Raw genomic sequence first — 24,863 nt, 5'->3', positions numbered from 1 at the left:
CCCTACCAGGATTGCACGCAAGTGGAACTTACCTACAGATGATCTTTGGACTTCAAAGTACCCCCGTGGTCAGGTAATGGGCAATAGCCCTTATATTTTTACCTTGGAGCCTATATGGGGAGGTATGGTTTTTAAGGGGGGGGTGCGGTTGGATCATACCTGCGGCAGTCTGGCTGACTGACCGCTTGGTCCTTTATTTTTTGCCCCTCCCCCCTTAAATTGTCATTACATACATGAGGATATGGATTTATGAAAGTTCCTGTCTAATCTTATGTCTACAGTATTTCTGTGAGTCTAAACACTTATATTGAGCGTCAGTCTCTATATCAATATACATCAACACCTCAAGCCCGCTGTCTAGGGGTCATCTTTGACTCAGATCTCTCCTTCATTACTCGTATTCAGTCCCTCACAAAGTCCTGCAATGTCCACCTTCGAAATATCGCCAAGATTCTCCCTTTTCTCACTCAAAATGCAACTAAAATCCTAATCCACTCACTCATCATGTCCTGCCTAGATTTCTGCAACCTTCTCTTACTTGGCATTCCCCATGTCCACCTGTCCCAACTCGAATCCATCCAAAATGCTGCTGCTAGACTCATATACCTCACTCACCGCTCTCCCTCTGCTGCTTCACTGCGCAAATCCCTACACTGGCTTCCCATATACTTTAGAATTCAATGTAAAGCTCTAGTAATGATTTACAAAAGGTCTCAAAGACACTGCCACCCCCCCTTATATCTCAGCCCTCATTCCCAAATACATAGCTACACGCCCCCAATGTTCTGCCCACGACACATGCCTTTCCTCCCACCTTATTACCTCCTCTCACTGCCGCCTGCAAGACTTCTCCCGTGCTGCCCCCTCTCTCTGGAATTCCTTACCACGCACCATCAGACGCTCCCCCAGCCTTCAGATGTTTAAAAACTCACCTTTTCAAGGAAGTCTACTCACCATACCTCTAACTTCCACCTCCCCACCCTTCTAACCCCATTGGTACCAGCTGTATTTGTGGGCCAATGTCCGCCCTATGCAACATCCCCCACCCCCAAACCTTAATGGCTTCAGCTCTCACAATGAGTCATATTCTAACCTGGGACACACCTTGTCCTACAATAAGCAGCCACCTTACCTTCCTGTTTCAACATCGTCCCTTATTCCCTATGGATTGTATGCTCTCAGGATCAGGGCTCTCATTACCTCTTTGGATCTGTGCATGTTTGTCCTCCCCTGTATGTAACTGTTTATGTATGTATGTATGTATGTATGTATGTATGTATGATGTAGGGGTATGTTTTTGAGGGATAGTATTGGGGAGTTAGTGATCCGTTATTCAGTACTACCACTGCTGCCATTCCCCGCAGGGACAGTATACATTGGTTTGCAGGGACCTCTATTTTTTCTCTCCCGTCCCTGTGTGTAGTTAGTAACACTCAGGGCTAGCCTATGCGGGATACAGCATCAGTTACATTATAGTATTACTACCTGCTAATGCTCTCTTGTTTTCTGCTGAACACCTCAGCAGTTAGGTTACCAATCGATTGTCATGGCTGTAGCAATAACAGCTCATCATTCTGTGAGTACTATGTGCGTGGAGCTGCAGGTGCTTTGAGTCCATCTTGCATTCAACCATTTTTTGTAGACCCAGGCTCGAGTGTGGGTCACCTTTCCCTGTGTGTACAACACACTGGGATATTTTGTGTGATTTCATTGTCTACGTTATCTTCATTGTAACAGGGCAATGGGCTTTTCTGACTAATATACCATATGTTGGTGTCAGAATACATACTGATGGCTTTATATGCATTGACGTTGTGACTATAGCAGAATCACTTGTCGGCCCATTATTTATTGGGTATGTCTGACTCATGACTTTGGTTCTTTTCCCAGTTCGCCGGGCTGTTTGACTAGTTACTTACCGGTAACCGTTTGTTGTTTGGTCCACACCAGGACAGGGGTACACGCACAGCTTTGGGCTGTGCGGCTTACTACGCCGTATACCCTAGTCACTAAGTGGACTCACGCACGACGCACCACAATTATTTCACTAATTTCTACTGTTATTTACCTTCTGGTTCCAAATTAATTTTTATTAATTACTATTAAAGGATTTTAAGTTTACCATATTCCATTACACATAGGACAGGTATTTTGTCTTCTACTGCACATTAACGGCTGATTTAGGTACTATCCCCCACAGACAGAGTGCATTTCTTAGGGACTTATCCACGCGGCAGTGTCTTTGCTCCATCTGGTGTTTCTTCTCCTATTGTTCATGTAATATACATAACTCTGTACCCCCATTGTACCGCGCTGCAGAATATGTTGGCGCTTTACAAATAAACGATAATACATTAGGGCCCAACACATTCGGCAGGTTCCGTTCCAGGCCCCCGCCGAAAAGCGGAACATAGCTTTTTTTTTGTGCAGAGCGCACAAATGCTATGTCCATCGTCAATTTCCCATCTCTCCTCCCTCCTGCGCCGTCCCACAATGCAGCATTCTGCACATGCGTGGACTTGGCGTTCCCTTCTGCGCATGCGCGAAAAAAGGACTGCAGTCGGGAACCGGTATCGGCGGATCGCCGAGAAGCGGAACGCTGAGAAGCGGGGCCCTACTGTAGTAATAATAATAATGAAAGATTATTAACCACTAGAAAGCACAGGATAATGAGTGTATAATAGTATGCTGGGTGCTACACTATTGAGATATATATATTAACTGTAATACACAAAAAGAGGGGGAAGAGACCCAAGTATATCTCAAAGTGTGCACACCTAATAAAGAACAAATTTGATAGGTGAAGATGATTAAAACATAACATGTAAAAAATGTAAAAAATGTAAATTAAGGGTCAGTTATTCAGCTGACCCTTGATCTGATTACCTTACCAGATCCGCGTCCCCGCTCCTCCCTTCTAGTTTTAATTGTGCTACTGTAAGTTTGTTGTTGCCTTCATTTTCATTTGAACACAGTAAATGTTATGTTTTAATCACCTCCACCTGACGCGTTTCAATGCTGTTCTGTATTAGGGGTGCACACTTTTAGAGAGATACTTGGGTCGCTTACCTCTCGTTTTGTGTAATTAAAGACCGCCCCTTTTCTGGAAGCATGTCCGCCTCTCAGCGCTTCTTCGCTTTGCAGCAGTAACAATACACTGTGCAGAGGCCTCGTTCAGCTGGCTGTGCTCGGTATTGTCACAGCTGCCACTGCTGACTGGTGACTCCGGACATAACGTGCTTTGTTCGTCCTGCCTGCGACGGGACTTGTTTATCCTTCGCATGGTAAAGTGATACTTTTAGAAAGGGAAGCATTGCATTACTAGTCCTTTTGGGAGTGATGGTGTTAGAGCCACTCACCCGTGGCAGGAGCATCTTGAGTAACAGTACTACTGCTTTACCTTGCTTTCAAATAAACATTAAAAAAAGTTACCTTACTTTCAAATAAACATTAAAAAAGGGCAGGTACGGCCCATCTAGTTCATTCATTCTCATATCTGCTGTGAAACTTCAGACCCCATTAAATCCTTTGCTGGATTTACCCTCATGTCTGTGCCATATAACATTTCACTCCCAAAATATATTCACCTCCAACACCTTTGTTGGAATCCCCCACCCTTTGCATAAAGAAGTACATCCCGACATTTCCCCTTAGCTGCCACCCCACAGTTTCAGAGCATGAACGTTTTGCACAAGCACTGCTCTCTCTCTGAAGTATGTTCCCTCCTGTGAAAAACAGGAAGTGAATCCCTGCGCTTCTCCCATTGGGTTAATAATATCTGGTGAGACATATACATAGTGAAACCTAAGGCTTTGGTCCCGCTCCGTCCGGCGGCGCGCGCGGTCGCGTGAGCGTTCCTCACCAGCAGGGGAATCCTTCTTGAGCCGGTCCCAGTCCCCCCTCGCTGCACGGCTCACAACGCGCTGTGATGCGTCAGCCGCCAGGGGATGCAAGAAAAGTGTGATCCCGAGCGGTGACGCGTCACGTGGCGCGCTGATGAGCCTATCGGGAGCGGGAGCTGTCAGAGAGCTTCCTTCACAAGATAGGGGTGTGTGTGTGTGTGTGTGTGTATCAGCGTGTGTGAGGAGGGCATTTGTGGGGGAAGGGGGAGGGAGCTGCTTACCTTCCGGCAGCCCGGAGACCGAGCCCGTGGAGGGAGGGGGGGAGTAGCGGGTCCCTCCGCTCAAACCACGCCCCCTCCGCTCAAACCACGGCCGCCGCTCCCTACAGACCGCAGATAGCGGTCTGTGGCTCTCAGCGCGCTGCCTGCATGCAGTGCGGGCGCGCTGACTGAGGGAGCGGGGCCGTAGCCTAAGTCTGTATGACAAAGGAGACTTTTTTGGTTGCATCTTTTGATCAAATCATGACAAGCCTGCTAACCAACGTCAAGGTAAGCCTCAATAGCAGGTCCCTATGCTAAATCCATGTTCCCTCCTGTACTTTGTTGAAACCATTTATTTATTTTAAAGATTCCATCAATACTGTATCTCTTCTCTCCCCTAAGCTGTGCATATGAACCCTTTACATATGTGAAAGATTTTATCATATCTTCTCTCTCTCTTTCTCTTCTAAGCTGTACAAGTACATATTAACCCAGGACTTCTCAATTCCAGTCCTCAAGACCCCCCAAACAGGTTAGGTTTTCAGGATATTCCATCTTCAGCACCTCTCCATCTATATCCTGTAATGCAGGGGTGAGCAAACTTTTTATGCCGAGCCCCCCTTTTCATCCATAAAATTTCTCGGGGCCCCCCTGCCTGATGTAATCAAAATCACATGGGAAAAAAAAAAAAAAAACCCTTTATTAAACGGTATACAATATAAATCCAAATACTTACATATTTTAACAGCTCGCGCTTGCAAAATTAGGCTGCGTCCATGCTGCCGCTGAGAGCGGTGACATCAACAACTCTCCAAGCATGAGCACAGGGTGTCCTGCATAATTTTGCAAGCGTGGATCGGGGCTGTTTGTGTGTGGCTGTGTGTGTGTGTGTGTGCACGTGTGGCTGTGTGTGTGTGTGTGTGTGTGTGTGTGTGTGTGTGCGTGTGGCTGTGTGTGTGTGTGTGGCTGTGTGTGTGTGTATTGACTGCTGCTGAGCGCACTTCAAAGTCAATTTTGTTTGTCTCCCCAAGCGCCAAGCTTGGGAGAGCGTACGTGCACAAAGGCAATACTTTTGGGGGGCATTCATACACCTCTTTGCTACCTCCCTTCCCTCTCCCCTCTCCCCCTTTTTTTTCTTTCTTCCCCTCCCTGCTCTTTGTCTTGCCATCCCCAGTGTCATCCACACTCCTACCTACAGTATTATTTATTTTTTTCCGTTTTCAATGTTGTGTTTTTTAAAATTATTTCTGTACATTCATAGTACGATTGATATAGTGGCAGCCGACCCTTTCACTTGCAGAGGATCGCAGCGAAGCAGGTTTCCAGCGGAGGAGAGCAGGAACACAGCGCTATTGCAGGGCAGACACCGGGAGGGGCGTTTGACTTCACCGTGCTCGGGCGTGCTCCTCCCCGTACCTCCAAAGCCCCTGTGCGTTCGCTGACACACCATCACGAGGCCGCCAGCTGCACTATCCTGTTTAGCCACCCGCACACATCTTCGGCTGCCCGCCTGTGCACATCTTCTTGGCTGCCCCTCGCGCACAGCTTTTTCGTCGGCCCGCGCACCCAGTTTTCGCCGCACGACGCCTGCGCCCCCCTAATCTTGCGCCTCATTGCCCCCCCAGTTTGCGCACCACTGCATTACAACACACTCTCAATCAATCCCCCCCCCCCCCCCACACACACACACACACACACTCAATCCCCCCACACACACACTCAATCCCCACACACACACACTCAATCCCCCCCACACACTCAAACCCCCCCCACACACACACACTCAATCCCCCCCCCCCACACACACACACTCAATCCCCACACACCCACACACTCAATCCCCCCCACACACACACTCAATCCCCCCCACACACACACTCAACCCCCCCCCCCCACACACACACACTCAATCCCCACACACACACACTCAACCCCCCCCCCCACACACACTCAAATCACCACACACACTCAAATCACCACACACACACACACTCAAATCACCACACACACACACACACTCAAATCACCACACACACACACTCAAATCACCACACACACACACACACAAATCACCACACACACATACTCAAATCACCACACACACTCAATCCCCACACACACTCAAATCCCCCCCCCCCACACACACGCAAATCACCACACACACACAATACACACACACACACACACACACACACACACACACACACACACACACACACAATCCCCCCCACACACACTCAACCCCTCCCCCCCACACACACACACTCAATCCCCCCCACCACACACACTCAACCCCTCCCCCCCCCACACACACACTCAATCCCCCCCCACACACACACACTCAATCCCCCCACACACACACACTTAATCCCCCCACACACACACAAATCACCACACACTCAATCCCTCCCCCCCCCATACACACACACAATCAGTCACACACAATTTCATCTGGGGGGGCGACATGCTCCAATCCCCCAACCCCCCATGCTGCTGAAAACTGGTGCGGGAAGCAGACAGGAAGAGAAGGAGGGGCTGTCTGTGTGCAGAGAGAAGCCCCGCCCCCTCTGCAAGACACAGACACATAGAAGCAGCAGCACGGAGCTTCTGGCCGCCCGTGCACAGCTCTGCCCGCCCCCAGGTTTCTCCGCACGCAGCCCGCGCCCCCCCTACATAATCTTGCGCCCCCCCCAAGGGGGCGCGCCCCACAGTTTGCGCACCGCTGCTGTAATGTACAACACACCTGTGAGCACGTGACCTGCATACGGGACAAGGGTTGCTCCGCTCACAAGCGGTCCCACTTTTCACCTGCAAAGGCCCCTCAAATGGATAATATCTCCCCTAAATCCGTACCCATATACTACCTGTCATGAACAGCATACAAGCGGGCACATGAGTTAGATATGCAACCAGGGTTAATACACACGGCTACTCTAGCAAACTCACCGTTCGACTGCGCAAGGTACCTCCAATGAGTTAATATTAACCCCTTACTCAATTGCAATAATATATACGCTTCCAACACCCATGAAATGCAAATAAAATATGTAATATTAATATTTACTAGGGTCCCAGGTCCCTGTTAATGATAGAGCACTTTAACACACAGAAATCCATTGCAGCAAAATGTGTTCAAAAATGTAAATACTCTCTCCAGAGCGTGCAAAAGTTCATTCAGAGCCCAAAGCATTACTTATTAAATGATTTAATATATAAAAAAATACAGTGCTTGGATTACAGAAAAGGAATTACAAGAACATACAATTACAATAAATGCAGAACAGTTTCTCAAAGTAAACGCATATAACATAAAAGAAAACCCTATACAGTACATTACCCAAATGCCATAGGTTTTCTCCCAGAGAGGTCACTGGCACAGAAAGAGAAATCATGTATTTGGTCCAAAATACACCTCTGTTAAAATCTGATTTTCTTAAACCCTTACTAAGCTTTAAATACATTCTTTCCTCATGGAAACAACATAAACCCACACCCATCGTAAATCAGCTGCGAGATTGACAGTTTTACGACAGAGTAAAAAAAAAAAACTCTACAAAAATGACGTCTAGATCCTGCCTTACTATCTAAATGTACCCATAACTTCCCGCCTGCAATACTTAGACACGTGGGCTACATTAACAGATTTGGGCACTCATCACGGTAACGACGACACTAATCATGACCATTTTAATCCTAAATTTGAGCGACAAATGGATATCTGTCCCTTAGTACCTCTTAAACATGCAGTGTGTGATGTCAGAACATGCCATTCTGTGACACGATTATAGATGTGTAACTCTTATTATGCAGAAGAGATGACACCACATGATATTCTAATTTTTAATAAAGACACTCTTAGTTTGAATACTTTCTTAGCCACGCCCCCTGAACCCTGCATAACTCTCCAGATAATGCCTTTGAAGCTAGCTCTAAAAGGATCATGTTTATAAAGTTGTCACAAGGGCCATATTTTATTTCCAACTCTGGCCAGACAACTGCTCTTATCTCGATGTTATCTGCAACATACAACCCATCTGGCACATTTAGTGGGCCATACAGGATAGCCCCCCAACCCCCGTCCATTAAGTTCTCTTTGAAGAAAAGTACAAACCCCGAAAAAGTCCTGACCTGTTACAAACCCAACATATTGTATTTTTAAGCCCAAGTTGTACCTTTTTTAACCCTTGAAGCACCAGATGGATTAAAATACATAATATCTCATGATATTATCATGACACATCCTAACATCCCGCTGTTAATACCTCTCCCTATACACCCTAACACCCTGCTGCTAATACCTCTCCCTATACACCCTAACACCCTGCTGCTAATACCTCTCCCTATACACCCTAACACCCTGCTGCTAATACCTCTCCCTATACACCCTAACACCCTGCTGCTAATACCTCTCCCTATACACCCTAACACCCTGCGGCTAATACCTCTCCCTATACACCCTAACACCCTGCTGCTAATACCTCTCCCTATACACCCTAACACCCTGCGGCTAATACCTCTCCCTATACACCCTAACACCCTGCTGCTAATACCTCTCCCTATACATCCTAACACCCTGCTGCTAATACCTCTCCCTATACACCCTAACATCCCGCTGCTAATACCTCTCCCTATAAATCCTAATACCCTGCTGCTAATACCTCTCCCTATACACCCTAACACCCTGCTGCTAATACCTCTCCCTATACACCCTAACACCCTGCTGCTAATACCTCTCCCTATACACCCTAACACCCTGCTGCTAATACCTCTCCCTATGCACCCTAACACCCTGCTTCTAATACCTCTCCCTATACACCCTAACATCCTGCTGCTAATACCTCTCCCTATACACCCTAAAATCCTACCACTAATACCTCTCCCTATACACCCTAACATCCCGCTGCTAATACCTCTCCCTATACACCCTAACATCCCGTTGCTAATACCTCTCCCGATGCACCCTAACATCCCGTTGCTAATACCTCTCCCTATACACCCTAACATCCCGTTGCTAATACCTCTCCCTATACACCCTAACACCCTGCTGCTAATACCTCTCCCTATACACCCTAACACCCCGCTGCTAATACCTCTCCCTATACACCCTAACACCCTGCTGCTAATACCTCTCCCTATACACCCTAACATCCCGTTGCTAATACCTCTCCCTATACACCCTAACATCCTGCTGCTAATACCTCTCCCTATACACCCTAACACCCTGCTGCTAATACCTCTCCCTATACACCCTAACATCCCGTTGCTAATACCTCTCCCTATACACCCTAACACCCCGCTGCTAATACCTCTCCCTATGCACCCTAACACCCCGCTGCTAATACCTCTCCCTATGCACCCTAACACCCTGCTGCTAATACCTCTCCCTATACACCCTAACACCCTGCTGCTAATACCTCTCCCTATACACCCTAACACCCTGCTGCTAATACCTCTCCCTATACACCCTAACACCCTGCTGCTAATACCTCTCCCTATACACCCTAACATCCCGTTGCTAATACCTCTCCCTATACACCCTAACACCCTGCTGCTAATACCTCTCCCTATACACCCTAACACCCTGCTGCTAATACCTCTCCCTATACACCCTAACACCCTGCTGCTAATACCTCTCCCTATACACCCTAACATCCCGCTGCTAATACCTCTCCCTATACACCCTAACATCCCGTTGCTAATACCTCTCCCTATACACCCTAACACCCTGCTGCTATTACCTCTCCCTATACACCCTAACACCCTGCTGCTAATACCTCTCCCTATACACCCTAACACCCTGCTGCTAATACCTCTCCCTATACACCCTAACACCCTGCGGCTAATACCTCTCCCTATGCACCCTAACACCCTGCTGCTAATACCTCTCCCTATACACCCTAACACCCTGCTGCTAATACCTCTCCCTATGCACCCTAACACCCTGCTGCTAATACCTCTCCCTATGCACCCTAACACCCTGCCGCTAATACCTCTCCCTATGCACCCTAACATCCCGTTGCTAATACCTCTCCCTATACACCCTAACACCCTGCTGCTAATACCTCTCCCTATACACCCTAACACCCTGCTGCTAATACCTCTCCCTATACACCCTAACACCCTGCTGCTAATACCTCTCCCTATACACCCTAACATCCCGCTGCTAATACCTCTCCCTATACACCCTAACATCCCGTTGCTAATACCTCTCCCTATACACCCTAACACCCTGCTGCTATTACCTCTCCCTATACACCCTAACACCCTGCTGCTAATACCTCTCCCTATACACCCTAACACCCTGCTGCTAATACCTCTCCCTATACACCCTAACACCCTGCGGCTAATACCTCTCCCTATGCACCCTAACACCCTGCTGCTAATACCTCTCCCTATACACCCTAACACCCTGCTGCTAATACCTCTCCCTATACACCCTAACACCCTGCTGCTAATACCTCTCCCTATACACCCTAACACCCTGCTGCTAATACCTCTCCCTATGCACCCTAACACCCTGCTGCTAATACCTCTCCCTATACACCCTAACATCCCGTTGCTAATACCTCTCCCTATACACCCTAACACCCTGCTGCTAATACCTCTCCCTATACACCCTAACACCCTGCTGCTATTACCTCTCCCTATACACCCTAACACCCTGCTGCTATTACCTCTCCCTATACACCCTAACACCCTGCAGCTAATACTGTACCTCTCCCTATACACCCTAACACCCTGCTGCTATTACCTCTCCCTAATCCAACCTTACACACTGCTGACTTTCTGCATTTAATAACACCAAATATGGTGATGGGTGCTCCTTTTGTTAATCATTTGTAAACATTAGTGATGAATAGTGAACATATAAAAAAAGTCAAAATAGGTGACTCCACAAGTGTGTTTAAAGATATTAAACTGTGATAATATAAAATAAACACAGGTTTTAATGTGAAACGTAAAACAAGTATTATACATACTATACACCAGCGGTGCGCAAAGTGGGGGGGTGGGAGATTTTTCTGGGGTGGCGCGGGCAGTTGCAGAGGTCCCGCGCTATTCCCACAGGCATTTAAATTAAATGCCAGGGGATCGCGTGAGGCCTCTGCAACTGTTTACTTACCTGGATTCAACACTCTGTGACGCGTCGCCATGGCAACGCAGCATCATCTGATGCCGTGGTGCCATGTGAAGTTACGCACGTCAAATGGTGCCGCGGGTGACGGCAGATGACCCCGCAGCGTCATCTGACGCGGATGAAGGTAGGCGGGAGGGGGGGCGCGAGAGCCGGAGGGAGATAGACGGGGGCGCAGCACTAAAAGTTTGCGCTCCTCTGCTATACATGATACATAAAGCTTGGCCCCCTGGAGACGCACTTACCTGAATGCCCTCCTACTGTCTCTGTACGTTCTCCCCACCAATTAGATTGTAAGCTCTTCAGAGCAGGGACTCCTCTTCCACAATGTCACTTTTATGTCTGAAGCACTTATTCCTATGATCTGTTATTTGTACTATTTGTTATTTATATGGTTGTCACATGTATTACTGCTGTGAAGCGCTATGTACAGTAATGGCGCTATATAAAGACATACATACATACATACATGCATTCACACATACCAGGTAAAATGCAGCTCACACCCCTTTAAAGGAACAGTTTCTTTTGTTCTTCTTGCATCAAAATTATCTTCAAACTTAACGATTCTTGACCGGAAAGAAAAATGGGCACAATATTGTGCAGTACGTCTTATCTCGTGTTTGATGTGTATGTAAATATCCAGTGTAATGCATACACATTTACAGGTGTAGCCTCAGCATAACCAAATCAGTGCCAATGGTATTCCTCGGAAACCTCTTTTCCAATGGGTGGACCTCAGAAAAAAACGGGATAAGGAGAACAATGGTGCAGATCATTAAGCTTTATGAAGGTAAAGAAACCGAGTCCCCAATTCAAACGCACTTACAATGTGTTCCTGGGCTCATATCAAGTATAAAAACATAAAGGTATGTTAAGCGAGGCGGGTAGAAACAGGAGCTCGGAGAATGATCACTTGAGGTGTCTCTGTGACATCACTTCTGCGATCGTATGCCCTCCTCTGCTTCCCAGTTGGAATCGGTGCCTTGTCCTCTCAGATGTCTTTACTCAACGCGTTTCGCATCGGAATGCATCGTCAAGAGTGATGATCTACACCTAGCATGTATTCTTTATGTGCAGAACGCTTTCATTCGATTGGTGGAAGAGGCAGCCATTTACAAAAATAATTTAGACATTATTATCTTCATTGACCCATTATTGTTTGGGGTTTTTTTTGGATCAGTTTGTATTACAAGCTACGATGATTCTACAATACTCATATGTGTGGAATTCCTTAATGTTCAACTAGGTAATACTTTTATTATATCTGCTAACAGAGCCAATACTGGGGCCAAATGTGGCTCATTAAGCCTGTATCCCAAGGCTAAAGGATACTAAAATCTCCATTACTGATCAAACATAGTCTCCGTGTACTATAGAGGCAATCTATTATCATGCTGAATACAAATGTAAGTTACAATCCACTGCACTTATTCTGAATCTATTAAAGAAACCGTGAAAATAAGATACATTAACCATAGGGCTGAAAGGTTTTACACTCTGTATTAATGGTATATTTGGAATTTACTCTGGGTGTTGTAGAAACAGTTCAGTCTTGTGCTGGATGCACAGTCTCAATAGCAATTGTTCTCATGAATGTATGTATGTATTTATACAACTATAAAACAAGTTGTAACCCTAATACAATTCATAAGGAGACACATATTGCATATGGTGATACCCACAGTTTGTATTATAGATGGCATTGTTGATCTATTTATAACTAGACAACATAAATCTACTTAAAATGCAGATATGACTGATATCATCAAATGTGAATTAGCGAAGCTGAGTAAATCAATTGTAGCTGTTCTTATATCTGAAAGTTTGCATTGCATTGTTACATTGCTCCCTTTCCCACCTGTTACCGCTTTTTGACGAGTAAGGGTATTATTCAGAGACTGGCATTTACTGGTACTGCCTCCCTGAGTATAACCGAATACCTGCAGTATGTGTAATAATAATAGCATGTTCTTGTACAGCGGTGCTAGTTTTACAGAGCGCTTTACAGAGACATTTTGCAGGCACAGTCCCTGCCCCACAGAGCTTACAATCTATGTTTTTGGTGGCTGAGACACAGGGAGATAAAGTGACTTGACCAAGGTCACAAGGAGCCGATACCAGGAATTGAACCAGGCTCCCCTGCTTCACACTCCGTGCCAGTCAGTGTCTTTACTCGCTGAGCCGCTCCTTCTCCCAGGTTCCCCTGCTTCACACTCCGTGCCAGTGTCTTTACTCGCTGAGCCGCTCCTTCTCCCAGGTTCCCCTGCTTCACACTCCGTGCCAGTCAGTGTCTTTACTCGCTGAGCCACTCCTTCTCCCAGGTTCCCCTGCTTCACACTCCGTGCCAGTCAGTGTCTTTACTCGCTGAGCCGCTCCTTCTCCCAGGTTCCCCTGCTTCACACTCCGTGCCAGTCAGTGTCTTTACTCACTGAGCCGCTCCTTCTCCCAGGTTCCCCTGCTTCACACTCCGTGCCAGTCAGTGTCTTTACTCGCTGAGCCGCTCCTTCTCCCAGGTTCCCCTGCTTCACACTCCGTGCCAGTAAGTGTCTTTACTCGCTGAGCCGCTCCTTCTCCCAGGTTCCCCTGCTTCACACTCCGTGCCAGTGTCTTTACTCGCTGAGCCGCTCCTTCTCCCAGGTTCCCCTGCTTCACACTCCGTGCCAGTCAGTGTCTTTACTCGCTGAGCCGCTCCTTCTCTCTATGTGGCGAGCTGTAACAAGGGTGGAAACTCCCAGGGACTGATTCAGTGTTGGGAACTGTGAATGGAACATTCACAAAAGCACCTCTCCATTGGCTGCCACTCTAAAGGAAAATGGAAGAAAATTACAATCACATTTGCATTTATAAGACCACTCACTCTGAATGGAAACACGGCAGGAAAGAGGCTTTTCAACCTGTACAAATGTATAAAGTTAAATATTTTCCATGATGTGATTCTCTGTGCTAAAGCGGCATCTTACTGCATGTTCCTAACAGTGTGCTAGAAATGAACACGCCGCACTGTGTAATAACTTGCGTATCTGCATGCAATTCTAGCCCCATAGAGCTTGGGCAAATAAACTTTGTAACAAACAAGGCAAGATGCAGATTTCATACAGTGACTGCGCTGGTCTAAGGCTGCGATTTATAGTAGGCGTGACGGTGCGTGAGATTTCGTGCGCTGTGAGAACAAAGTGCAGCAGCTGTTACGGTCCGGCCATAGTGCGCGCGATACAGAGCGACCGCGCGGCAGATGTTTCAAAAGACGAAAATATTTCGTTTTTTCGCGCGGTGGCCGCATCACGTTAGCGGTTCAGCCAATGAGAGCGAACAAGCCTGGTGACGCCTCTGCCACGCCTCCAGCTCAGTTCACCCAGCACCTGGGCGACAGGCGCACGCCTACTATAATCTTAGCCTAATCTACAGTAATAACCAGCATAAGAAACGTTACCACAGCACTGGGGGATAAACAGCTGTACCAGCATCTCTCAGAATGTTTCTAGGCCTTTGTTTGCAAAATAGAAGACGCTTTTAATGTTTGGGGTGATGTGGTAATTCTCATTATTACTCTAAGTAGCAGCATGCTTATATTACCCCCTTTGCGGATGCAGCTCTCAATTTGCAGAGCAATGCTTAAGCTGCTTCTCTCCTCCTCCCTTTTTTTCTTTTCTCTTCGTGTGAAACTCGTCTCATGAAACCACGTTAGGAGAGGAAGAAAGGTGAAGAGGAAACCAGAGGCAGGGTGTGAGAGAAAACATCGCAGCTGGCTTCCTGCAGAGGAAGCCGCAACCTTACTATACACGTCCCTGTGCGCCTCCAGGAGTTACATTGTCATTGTCATATACATTAATCGGAATGCTAATTTAAAAGTATTCCTATGAAATTAAACTCTTAACACCTTCAAAAGATTAAAACCATGTAGGAAATACAAGTTGCAGTGTGTAAATAAAAAGTAGTAGCACCCATCACACTTCTGAGTAACATGGTGGGGTTGCAAGGACACAAGGTCAAAGGTGACTGAGCAGCTCTAATGGAACCAGTGGCTGTTGTGTGTTGTATCCACCCCATCCTATGGGGTCTATGTATCAAGGCAATTGGGGTGCACAATTGGGGCAAATGCCCTGCACCTATGTATCAATGCATTTTGCTCCGTCTACCCCAGTTTGTACCTTGAGGTAAGGTCAGTAGGAGGAGTTGGGGGGAGTTACATGGTGCACAGATTATGAGATGCATCACATTCTGTGTCTCTGCCCCAGCTTGCACCTTGGGGAGAGTCAGTAGGAGGAGTTGGGGGAGTTACATGGTGCACAGATTATGAGATGCATCACATTCTGTGTCTCTGCCCCAGCTTGCACCTTGGGGAGAGTCAGTAGGAGGAGTTGGGGGAGTTACATGGTGCACAGATTAGAATGAGATGTATCACATTCTGTGTCTCTGCCCCAGTTTGCACCTTGGGGAGAGTCAGTAGGAGGAGTTTGAGGAGTGACACTGTGCACAGATTATAATGACATGTATCACATTCTGCGTCTCTCTGCACCATGTTTTCTGGATTATATTTTCCTCCCAAAATCCTCCACATCTGAAATAGTGTAAATCTAACATTCTGCATGAGATGTAAAAAACTGTTATTACACACCCCGCAGCTCTGCTTCAAAAAACAGCACTGCGTCTAAACACACTTTCTCTACATTGCTGCAGAAACCCCTGTGTGTTTGCCATCTCTCAGACAGGAACATTGAAGAGGCGTTATATGGGATAACGATTGTAAGCTGGAGTGGGAGGGCCTGGTCAAAACTCAATGCAAACACCTTGTGACTTTATCGCTTCTTATGTTGATTTCGTGTTTTCTGACGATTAAAAGTCCTATCACAGGACAAGCAATTCATACCAGACGTAAGCAAGTTTGAGGAGCTGCGGGAGACATGCAAACACGTTTATGTACCTTAGGGATCCCATATACAGGGATACTTGGAAACACTAGCTTGGTGCATTAAGCAGTTTTATACAGCCAAGTGTGGGCTCTCCTGCGCGTTTCTGGTCGGTGCTGCTCTGGACTCACTGGAAGGGTTTTTAGTTACTTTCCTGACCCAACATAACCTGATAGTGAAACAAAGTGGATAAAGTGCGCAGCTACAGTCAATCACATGGGTGGGGTGATAATAAAGTGATGATAAAAATTAAATATTACGTGACTTGGTGGACACTGATGGGGGAGCGTCTGCAGCCGTGGAAACAGGGGTGGCTCAAAACACCCCCTAAAGCTAGCTAGAAAACACAGCGCATAACGCTCATAGTACAGGTAAGTATAATGCGTACATCAAGGGAGGAAAAAAACCAGCATGTCAGGGGTTAATGTTACCCATGCGCCAACCGGATCTCTAAACAGGATATCGTCTGTTGTTTAAGCAGCTTCTAGCCTCTGGGTCTTACGATCCATAAACGAAGTCAGTGGATCCTCAGTAGTCCCGCTATTGGAGATGGAAGTCCCAGCAGACGCTCACGGTGGTTTGGTGCAAACTCGCAGGGCTGTTGAAATCCCAGCCTGGCGTTATCAAGAGGCAGCACATGAATGTCTCTCTACATACCCAAGCTGCAGCCGCATTTGTTGTAACATATTTGTACTTTTTTGTTTTCCAGATTCAGATGGGAATTTGTGTCAGAGCAGCCAGCTGCTGCAAATCATGGTGTCCATGCATGGCTTCCTCATCCCCTCCACAGAGCTGCTGAACAAGCTCAGGATGCTATATCCTTTGCTGCACTCGGCTGGGGTGGACTTCCAGTGCTGGGCCCCAACAGCTCACTGGCTGTCATATTGTGGAAGTGCCTTGTTACCTTGTAGAAAATATTGAACAGACTGTAATTGAAGTATTAAGAATGTGTTTAAGTAGCAGGTGTTCATTTCCCACCGGATTGGCTAACTACTGTATTATTGGTACTTGACATATATTAATCGTTTCCCTTTCAGGGGGCCAGCATTGTACAATAAAGCATTGCCGGCCCCTCTGACAGGGAAACTCCTGTATATACAGTATGGAGTCAGCCCAATTAAAGGTGCTTCCTCACTGTTTGTCACTTGCAACTGTGCTCCCATAGCTAGCCCAGAGCTCTGCTCACTTACTGAACTAGGATGGAGGGGGGAGGGGAATGAAACAGATAACGAACTAAATACAATAGAGGAAACAGAGGGTTTTGGAGGTAGAATGTGGGCAAGTGCGAGTTTGACAAGCAGCGAGTCACCAATAGTACATACAGATAATACTAGAAAACTTCTAAAGACTAAACAAAGTTGGCGCAGAAAGGCAGGAGCAGATAAGATAATAGTACAGGCTGAAATAAAACTGAAATGCGTGCTTGCTAATGCAAGAAGCCTGACAGATAACATGGGGGAGCTTGAATTAATAGCTACAAGGGTATGATATCATAGGCATTACTGAAACATGGTGGGGTGAAACTCATGAGTGAACAGTTAATTTAGAGCAGGCCTGCACAACTCCAGTCCTGTGGGCCGCAAACAGGCCAGGTTTTCAGGATTTCCCTACTTCAGCACAGCTGGCTCAATTAGTATGACTGAGCCACTAATTGGGCCAGCTGTGCTGAAGTAGGGATATCCTGAAAACCTGGCCTGTTTGCGGCTCTCGAGGACTGGAGTTGTGCCTGATTAAGAGGGTTATTCCCTTTTTCGGAATGATCGAGCAAATAGGAGGTGGAGTATGTTTATATGTTAAAACGGATCTAAAGCCTATAATAAGGGAAGATGTTTACGAAGGGAATGATGAAAATGTAGAGACTTTGTGGAGGTAAAAGTATAAAGAAAATGTTTGTGGGGATATGCTATAAACCACCAAATATCTGTGAGATTGTGGAAGCTAAAATACTTTTGCAAATGGAGAAGGCATCAAAACTGGGTCATGTAACAAAAAAATGAGAAAAGAAAATATTGGACCCTTTCAGTGTGAGATGAGCAGGCAGATTATTGGAGATAAGGAAAAAGCTGAGGTATTAAACAAATGCTTTGCCTCTGTGTTTACCAGGGAAGAATCAATTGCAATAGTAGTGCCACAGGAGGAAGCCACAACCTCCATATTAATGAACAATTGGTTAACTGAGGAAGAAGGTCATAGGCGGCTTGAAAAAATTAAAGTAAATAAGGCACCTGGCCCCGATGGCATACATCCAAGAGTTCTCAAGGAGTTAAGCTCAGTAATAGCCAAACCATTATATTTAATATTCAAGGACTCCATTTCCACAGGCTCAGTACCACAAGATTGGTGTAAAGCAGATGTAGTGCCTATATTTAAAAAGGGAGCTAGATTACAACCGGGGAATTACAGACCTGTAAGCCTGACTTAGTTAGTGGGGAAACTACTTGAAAGTTTAATACGGGATAATATTCAGGATTACCTAATGGAAAACAAAATCATTAGTAATAGTTGGCATAGATTTATGAAGGATAGATCATGCCAAACTAACCTTATTTGTTTCTTTGAGGAGGTAAGTAGTAATTTAGACCAGGTTAATGCAGTTGATGTCGTCTACTTAGATTTTGCAAATGCTTTTGATACGGTTCCACACAAGGTTGGTGTACAAAATAAAGCAAATTGGACTCAGTAATAATGTATGCACCTGGATTGAAAACTGGTTGAAGGACAGACAACAGAAGGTTGTCATAAATGGAACTTTTTCAGGTTGGGCTAAAATCGTGAGTGGAGTACCTCAGGGATCGGTACTGGGACCCCTGCTTTTTAACTTGTTTATTAATGACCTTGAGGTTGGCATCGAGAGCAAAATCTCCATCTTTGCTGATGATACTAAATTGTGTAAGGTAGTAGAATCAGAGCAAGATGTAATTTATCTCCAGAAGGACTTGGAGAGACTGGAAACTTGGGCAGGTAAATGGCAGATGAGGGTTAATACAGATAAATGTAAGGTTATGCATTTAGGATGCAAGAATAAACCGGCGGCTTACACATTAAATGGGGATAAATTGGGGGAATCCTTGATGGAGAAGGGTTTAGGAGTGCTTGTAGACAGCAGGCTTAGCAATAGTGCCCAAAGTCATGCAGTAGCTGCAAAGGCAAACAAGATCTTATCTTGCATGAAACGGGCAATAGATGGAAGGGAAGTAAACATAATTATGCCCCTTTACAAAGTATTCGTAAGACCACACCTTGAATATGGAGTACAATTTTGGGTGCCACTCATTAGAAAAGACATTCTGGAACTAGAGAGAGTGCAGAGAAGAGCCACCAAATTAATAAAGGGGATGGACAATCTAATTTATGAGGAGAGGCTAGCTAAATTATATTTATTTACATTAGAAAAGAGGTGTTTAAGAGGGGATATGATAACTATATACAAATATATTCGGGGAAAGGAGCTTTCAAATAAACTGTTCATCCCAAGGCAGTACAAATGACTCAGGGGCATCCATTTAGGTTGGAGGAAAGGAGATTTCACCAGCAACAAAGGAAAGTGTTCTGTACAGTAAGGGCAGTTAAAATGTGGAATTCATTACCCATGGAAACTGTGATGGCAGATACAATAGATTTGTTCAAAAAAAGGTTGGACATCTTTTTAGAAAGGAAAGGTATACAGGGATATAGCAAATAAGTATACATTGGAAGGATGTTGATCCAGGGATTAATCCGATTGCCAATTCTTGGAGTCAGGAAGGAATTTATTTTTCCCCTTATGAGATATCATTGGATGATGTGTTTTTTGTTTGCCTTCCTCTGGATCAATAAGTAAGTATAGATATAGGATAAAGTATCTGTTGTCTAAATTTAGCATAGGTTGAACTTGATGGACGTCTGTCTTTTTTCAACCTCATCTACTTTGTAACTATGTAACACATCCCCTTAATTCAGGCTATGCGGTTATATCTAATGAGACCAGAGATACTCTGGACATTTTAAAGGAGCAATCAAAGCCGTTTTTTCCATAATTTTTTTTGAATACAGAATTGAAGCAGAGGGTCTCCGGGCTGAAACCATTCATTTCATCTCCAGGGACCCTCTGCTTCTGGAGGTGGTAGTATCACTCCAGGCTTCACTATGTGGCTGCTTTTCAACACTCCCAGGCCCTGTGAGCCAATAGGAAGCTGTGACATCACCCAGTGCGGCTTTTTATTGGCCCATGTGATGAGGAAGATACCAGTGTACCCCCGTTTGGAGGTAAGTATTTCTGGAAGCAGGGGGTCCCCGGGGCTGAAATGAACGGGGTTCAGCTTCAGAAACCGCCTGCTTCAAACTTGTATTAAAAAATGAAGAGGAAAAAAAATGGCGTGGATTGTTCCTTTAACACGCTCAGCCTGGGCTGCTATTTATAACTGTCATTAGCATGGTGACAAACACGCGGTTTTACTAACCAGCTCAAGTCCTCTTCATGGGAACATGCAGACACCGCCGAGGGCCCTAGACATTAAGACCTTAGCATGGGTGTCACTAATGACAAGCATGTACCGCTGAGGAGGATACTGGGAGAAAACAATGAGGCCTCTCCAGAGAGAAACACAACCTAGCAACAGGTGAAATAAATTCATTTCATGTTTCATTTGTAACCGTTAAGTGCTGGAGTTTCTAATCGTTCTCGCCCTACAAGTAGACACGCTGCACTCTATATGGATGCCGTGTATCTTTGTCTACTTCCCCACCTGAAAATTACTTGCAGTACTGTGTGATGATAAAAATATCTCTCTATACACTCACATGCTCCTGTGGAACAGAACATAATGCATGGAATAAAAATGAAATATTTTTAGACATTTTTCCCACTTGAAATAGAACACTGCACTATATAATGGATTAATTTACTATACGGGGCAACAAATTATAATTAAATTGGGTCTATTTGCCCATATTAACTGTGTGTGTCTTAAAGAGGCAATCCAAGCGGCCTTTGATTACCTTTATTGAAAACGAATGACCTACAGTAAGCTGTCGATTTTAATCACAAGAAAATGAATCGATCAGCAGAGATCCTACTTTCCTGGGTTCACTTAATAGCCCCCTTTCAGTTTTAATCAATCCTTCAGTTAGTGTAACTCATCAGCTACAATGTATCCTTGTGACATTGCCTATTGTTACAGCTTACAGCTCAAACGGCTGGGAACATTTGCAACACATAATCACAAACAGGAAAGTGTTACAAAGATCTTGCACTGCTGGGGAAAGTGTGCTAAAAATCTGCTATAGAAATCAAAGGATGCTCAGTATATTAAACCTCATAAAAAATGGCATTAAGAGTTGAATAATGAAAACATTTTAAATGCAGTAAGTATTATCTAATACTATAGAACTGATTTATTTAAAAAGAAAACACACACGCACACGGAGGATATTGCTTGGATTGCTCCTTTGGCAATTAAAAGCAGGTTAGTTGTTGCCTCCAATTGTCACATTGCATGTCAGCACAGGAATCTGCTGTCCTGCAGTTATTACTTTGTTACCTTGTTATGTCCTTAACTAAAAGTCTGAACATATCAGGATGCTCTAGGGAAGAGAGCGCTGCCATTCTGCCTCAAGATCTGCTACTTTGTGCGGTAAGGAGACCCAGTGACCTCTCTCACTGGACACTGTGACCTCTCACTGGGTGACACCTCTCACTGGACACTCACCTCTCACTGGACACTGACCTCTCACTGGGTGACCCCTCTCACTGGACACTGTGACCTCTCACTGGGTGACCTCTCCCCGGACACTGACCTCTCACACGTTGCCCCCTCTCACTGGACACTGTGACCTCTCACGGACACTGACCTCTCACACGTTGACCCCTCTCACTGGACACTGACCTCTCACACGTTGACCCCTCACTAGACACTGTGACCTCTCACTGAGTGACCTCTCACTGGACACTGACCTCTCACACATTGACCCCTCTCACTGGACACTATGACCTCTCACACGTTGACCCCTCTCACTGGACACTGTGACCTCTCACTGGGTGACCTCTCACTGGGTGACTTCTCACTGGACACTGTGACCTCTCACTGGGTGACCCCTCTCACTGGACACTGTGACCTCACTGGGTGACCTCTCACATGTTGACCCCTCTCACTGGACACTGATGCATTGGTCTATATCGGGTATTGATACACTGCTCCCATTTTCCATTGTGCCTCTAGGTATTGGATCACAGAGCTTTGGGTGATGTTCAAAATGGATTCGAGTCTCACACAGACCATGGAGGAGTTCCAGGAGATGGTGAGAGCGCAGGGGGAGGAGTCACACTGGCGTCTCCTCAACACTGCCCAGATGTGAGTGACTTCAGAGTCTTTAAATTCTTCTCCTGCGACAGTCACCTTGAACCTTTTCGCTGCCAGAGTAGCCAGAAACACATTACTCTGCGCATACAGTATATACATTACTCTGCGCATACAGTATATACATTGCTCTGCGCATAAAGTATATACATTGCTCTGTACACATACATTGCTCTGCGCATACAGTATATACATTGCACTGCGCATACAGTATATACATTGCTCTGCGCATACAGTATATACATTGCTCTGCGCATACAGTATATACATTGCTCTGCGCATACAGTATATACATTGCTCTGCGCATACAGTATATACATTGCTCTGTGCATACAGTATATACATTGCTCTGCACACATACAGTATATACATTGCTCTGCACACATACAGTATATACATTGCTCTGCGCACACACATTATATACATTGCTCTGCGCACACACATTATATACATTGCTCTGCGCACACACATTATATACATTGCTCTGCGCACACACAGTATACACATTGCTCTGTGCACACACAGTATATACATTGTTCTGCGCACACATACACTATATATATATATATATATATTGCGCATGTATGTGTGTGTGTGTGTGTATATATATATGTATGTGTGTATATATATGTATGTATATTTGCAATGTGTTGCTCTGATAGCAAACAAGTTGACACTCCAAGGACAATGTTAAAATATGGCATTCAATTTGACATGGATTTCAGAAGCTCTCGCGATTGGTCCCGGAAGCTGACGCAGAGGATGACCCCAAACTGCAGCAAGAAGCGGAAAGTGTCTCTGCTTTTTGACCACCTGGAGCCTGAAGAGCTGGCAGAGCACCTGACCTACCTGGAGTTTAAATCCTTCCGCAGAATCTCCGTGAGTGACCACATCTGACCAGTGTAACTGTCCCATACATCACCTGCTGCCCCGCGGTCCCAGTATCACCATTTACACGTATTCTGTGTGATCTTGGGCTAAACACTTTCTCTCCTTGTGCCTTAACTTGGTCAGTAAGATTATTATTGTCAGTGCTGCCATTGTAAACACTACCCCGGAGGTGGCTGCACTATAACTCTGAAGCACTTTAGACGTAGACGACACTATGTAACTACAAGATTACGTCGTATTGTTGTAAACCTTAGAAACAGTGCAGGTTGTGATTTAAACTTTCACTGTGGAATCACATGACCAGGGAGGCGCGAGAACCCCCCCTATCCCCTTCTACCATTACCCCCACAAAACATACAAATAACGTCAGGCACAATCTGGAGGTATAACAGGCCGCGGCTTTGTATATTTATATAAAGATAGCGTAACTGCTGGTCCCTGCCAGAATGCTCGGTTAATTGGTTAGTAAAGGGTCAGCTGGGCCTTGCCCTGCTGCCCCCCATCACCCGCCGCCACTCCCCCTTGGGCCAGCGTCACGAGAGAGCTCCCGGAAGTTACGTCCCGGTGACTCGCCCCCTCGCCTCTACCCCCGGCTTTAAAAGCCCCTAGCCCCTCCTGGCAAGGACAAGCGCTTACCCCCCAACGGCTGCCACCGACGGGTCTATTTAACCCCCCTTAAATTAGGCCTGTACCGCCAGACTCGCAATAATCCTCTCCACACCCTCCTGCAACTCGTTATTAAACATGTCCGAACCGATTTCAGATAAATTAACCCCGTCTGCCCTGAACAATCCGCTTATTTTGTGATCGAAATCTGGGTGATTGACGACCCGATGTCCGCTTTTGCCATTAAGGCTCCCTGCCCCCCTCCTTCCTACTAGCGCCACTGCTTGGTCAAAATGTGCGTGATTCACAGAACATAACTCCCGATTGATACCGTCGTTCACCGTTATTAATCGGGAGAACCCTCCAGGTAGGATAGGTGCTGGATTAAACTAAAAAGCCCCAGTCTACTTTTTCGGGACCACCAACGGGGGAATCCTAAGATTGCTAAAAGGAGGGGAATCAAATGGGCCCGCCATCCTCCCCAATTCCACCTCCTCTATTTTTTCCCTTGCTACAAAACCATTTAACCTGACCGATTTCAAATTCCTCACGCAGCTTGATCCCATCTGACATTCAAGTGGGATCCTAAACCCCTCCCTAAACCCTGCTAAAAGTAGCTGGGTTGCCTCCCTATTGGGGTATTTTGCCGACCATGGTGCTGTTGCTCTACGGATATCGGCCCTCTTGGCCAATCTTCTGTCCTGCGCCCTTAAAGAAAAAGGGGGGTAGAGTCCGCACTGCCTGATATAATGCTAAGAAAAGTTACTAATGTATAGGAGGTGTTCTATGGGACTAAGCAAATGAACATATATATAAAGAGAGAGAATCCCTGTAAACAAGCACTCTTCCCCCACTAATGGTAGATAAATAAATAAAGTTTATTA

At 45.8% G+C, this 24,863-nt stretch overlaps 1 protein-coding gene and 1 long non-coding RNA gene across 6 annotated transcripts in view; one reads left to right on the top strand and one right to left on the bottom strand.

Annotated features, from left to right (window-relative positions):
* Nucleotides 1-24,863, top strand: part of RASGRP1 (RAS guanyl releasing protein 1) — a 231,385-nt gene that overhangs the window by 178,454 nt on the left and 28,068 nt on the right. For all 5 annotated transcript variants that reach the window (XM_075613239.1, XM_075613236.1, XM_075613238.1 and 2 more), the window contains 4 exons: nt 16,857-16,967; nt 21,702-21,759; nt 22,345-22,476; nt 23,208-23,361. In XM_075613239.1, coding sequence (XP_075469354.1) covers nt 16,857-16,967; nt 21,702-21,759; nt 22,345-22,476; nt 23,208-23,361 — 455 coding nt within the window. The remainder of the gene's footprint in view (nt 1-16,856; nt 16,968-21,701; nt 21,760-22,344; nt 22,477-23,207; nt 23,362-24,863) is intronic.
* On the bottom strand, nt 16,856-22,145 carry LOC142502373 (uncharacterized). The gene is made up of 2 exons (XR_012803749.1): nt 22,047-22,145; nt 16,856-17,051 (listed from the first exon to the last, which is right to left on the bottom strand). It is a non-coding gene; the product is annotated as an uncharacterized LOC142502373 (long non-coding RNA).

Source organism: Ascaphus truei, chromosome 9 (genome assembly GCF_040206685.1).
Source record: "Ascaphus truei isolate aAscTru1 chromosome 9, aAscTru1.hap1, whole genome shotgun sequence".
NCBI classification, from domain to species: domain Eukaryota; kingdom Metazoa; phylum Chordata; class Amphibia; order Anura; family Ascaphidae; genus Ascaphus; species Ascaphus truei.
Note: the sequence above shows the minus strand (reverse complement) of the source record. Positions and strands in the feature narration are given on the sequence as shown.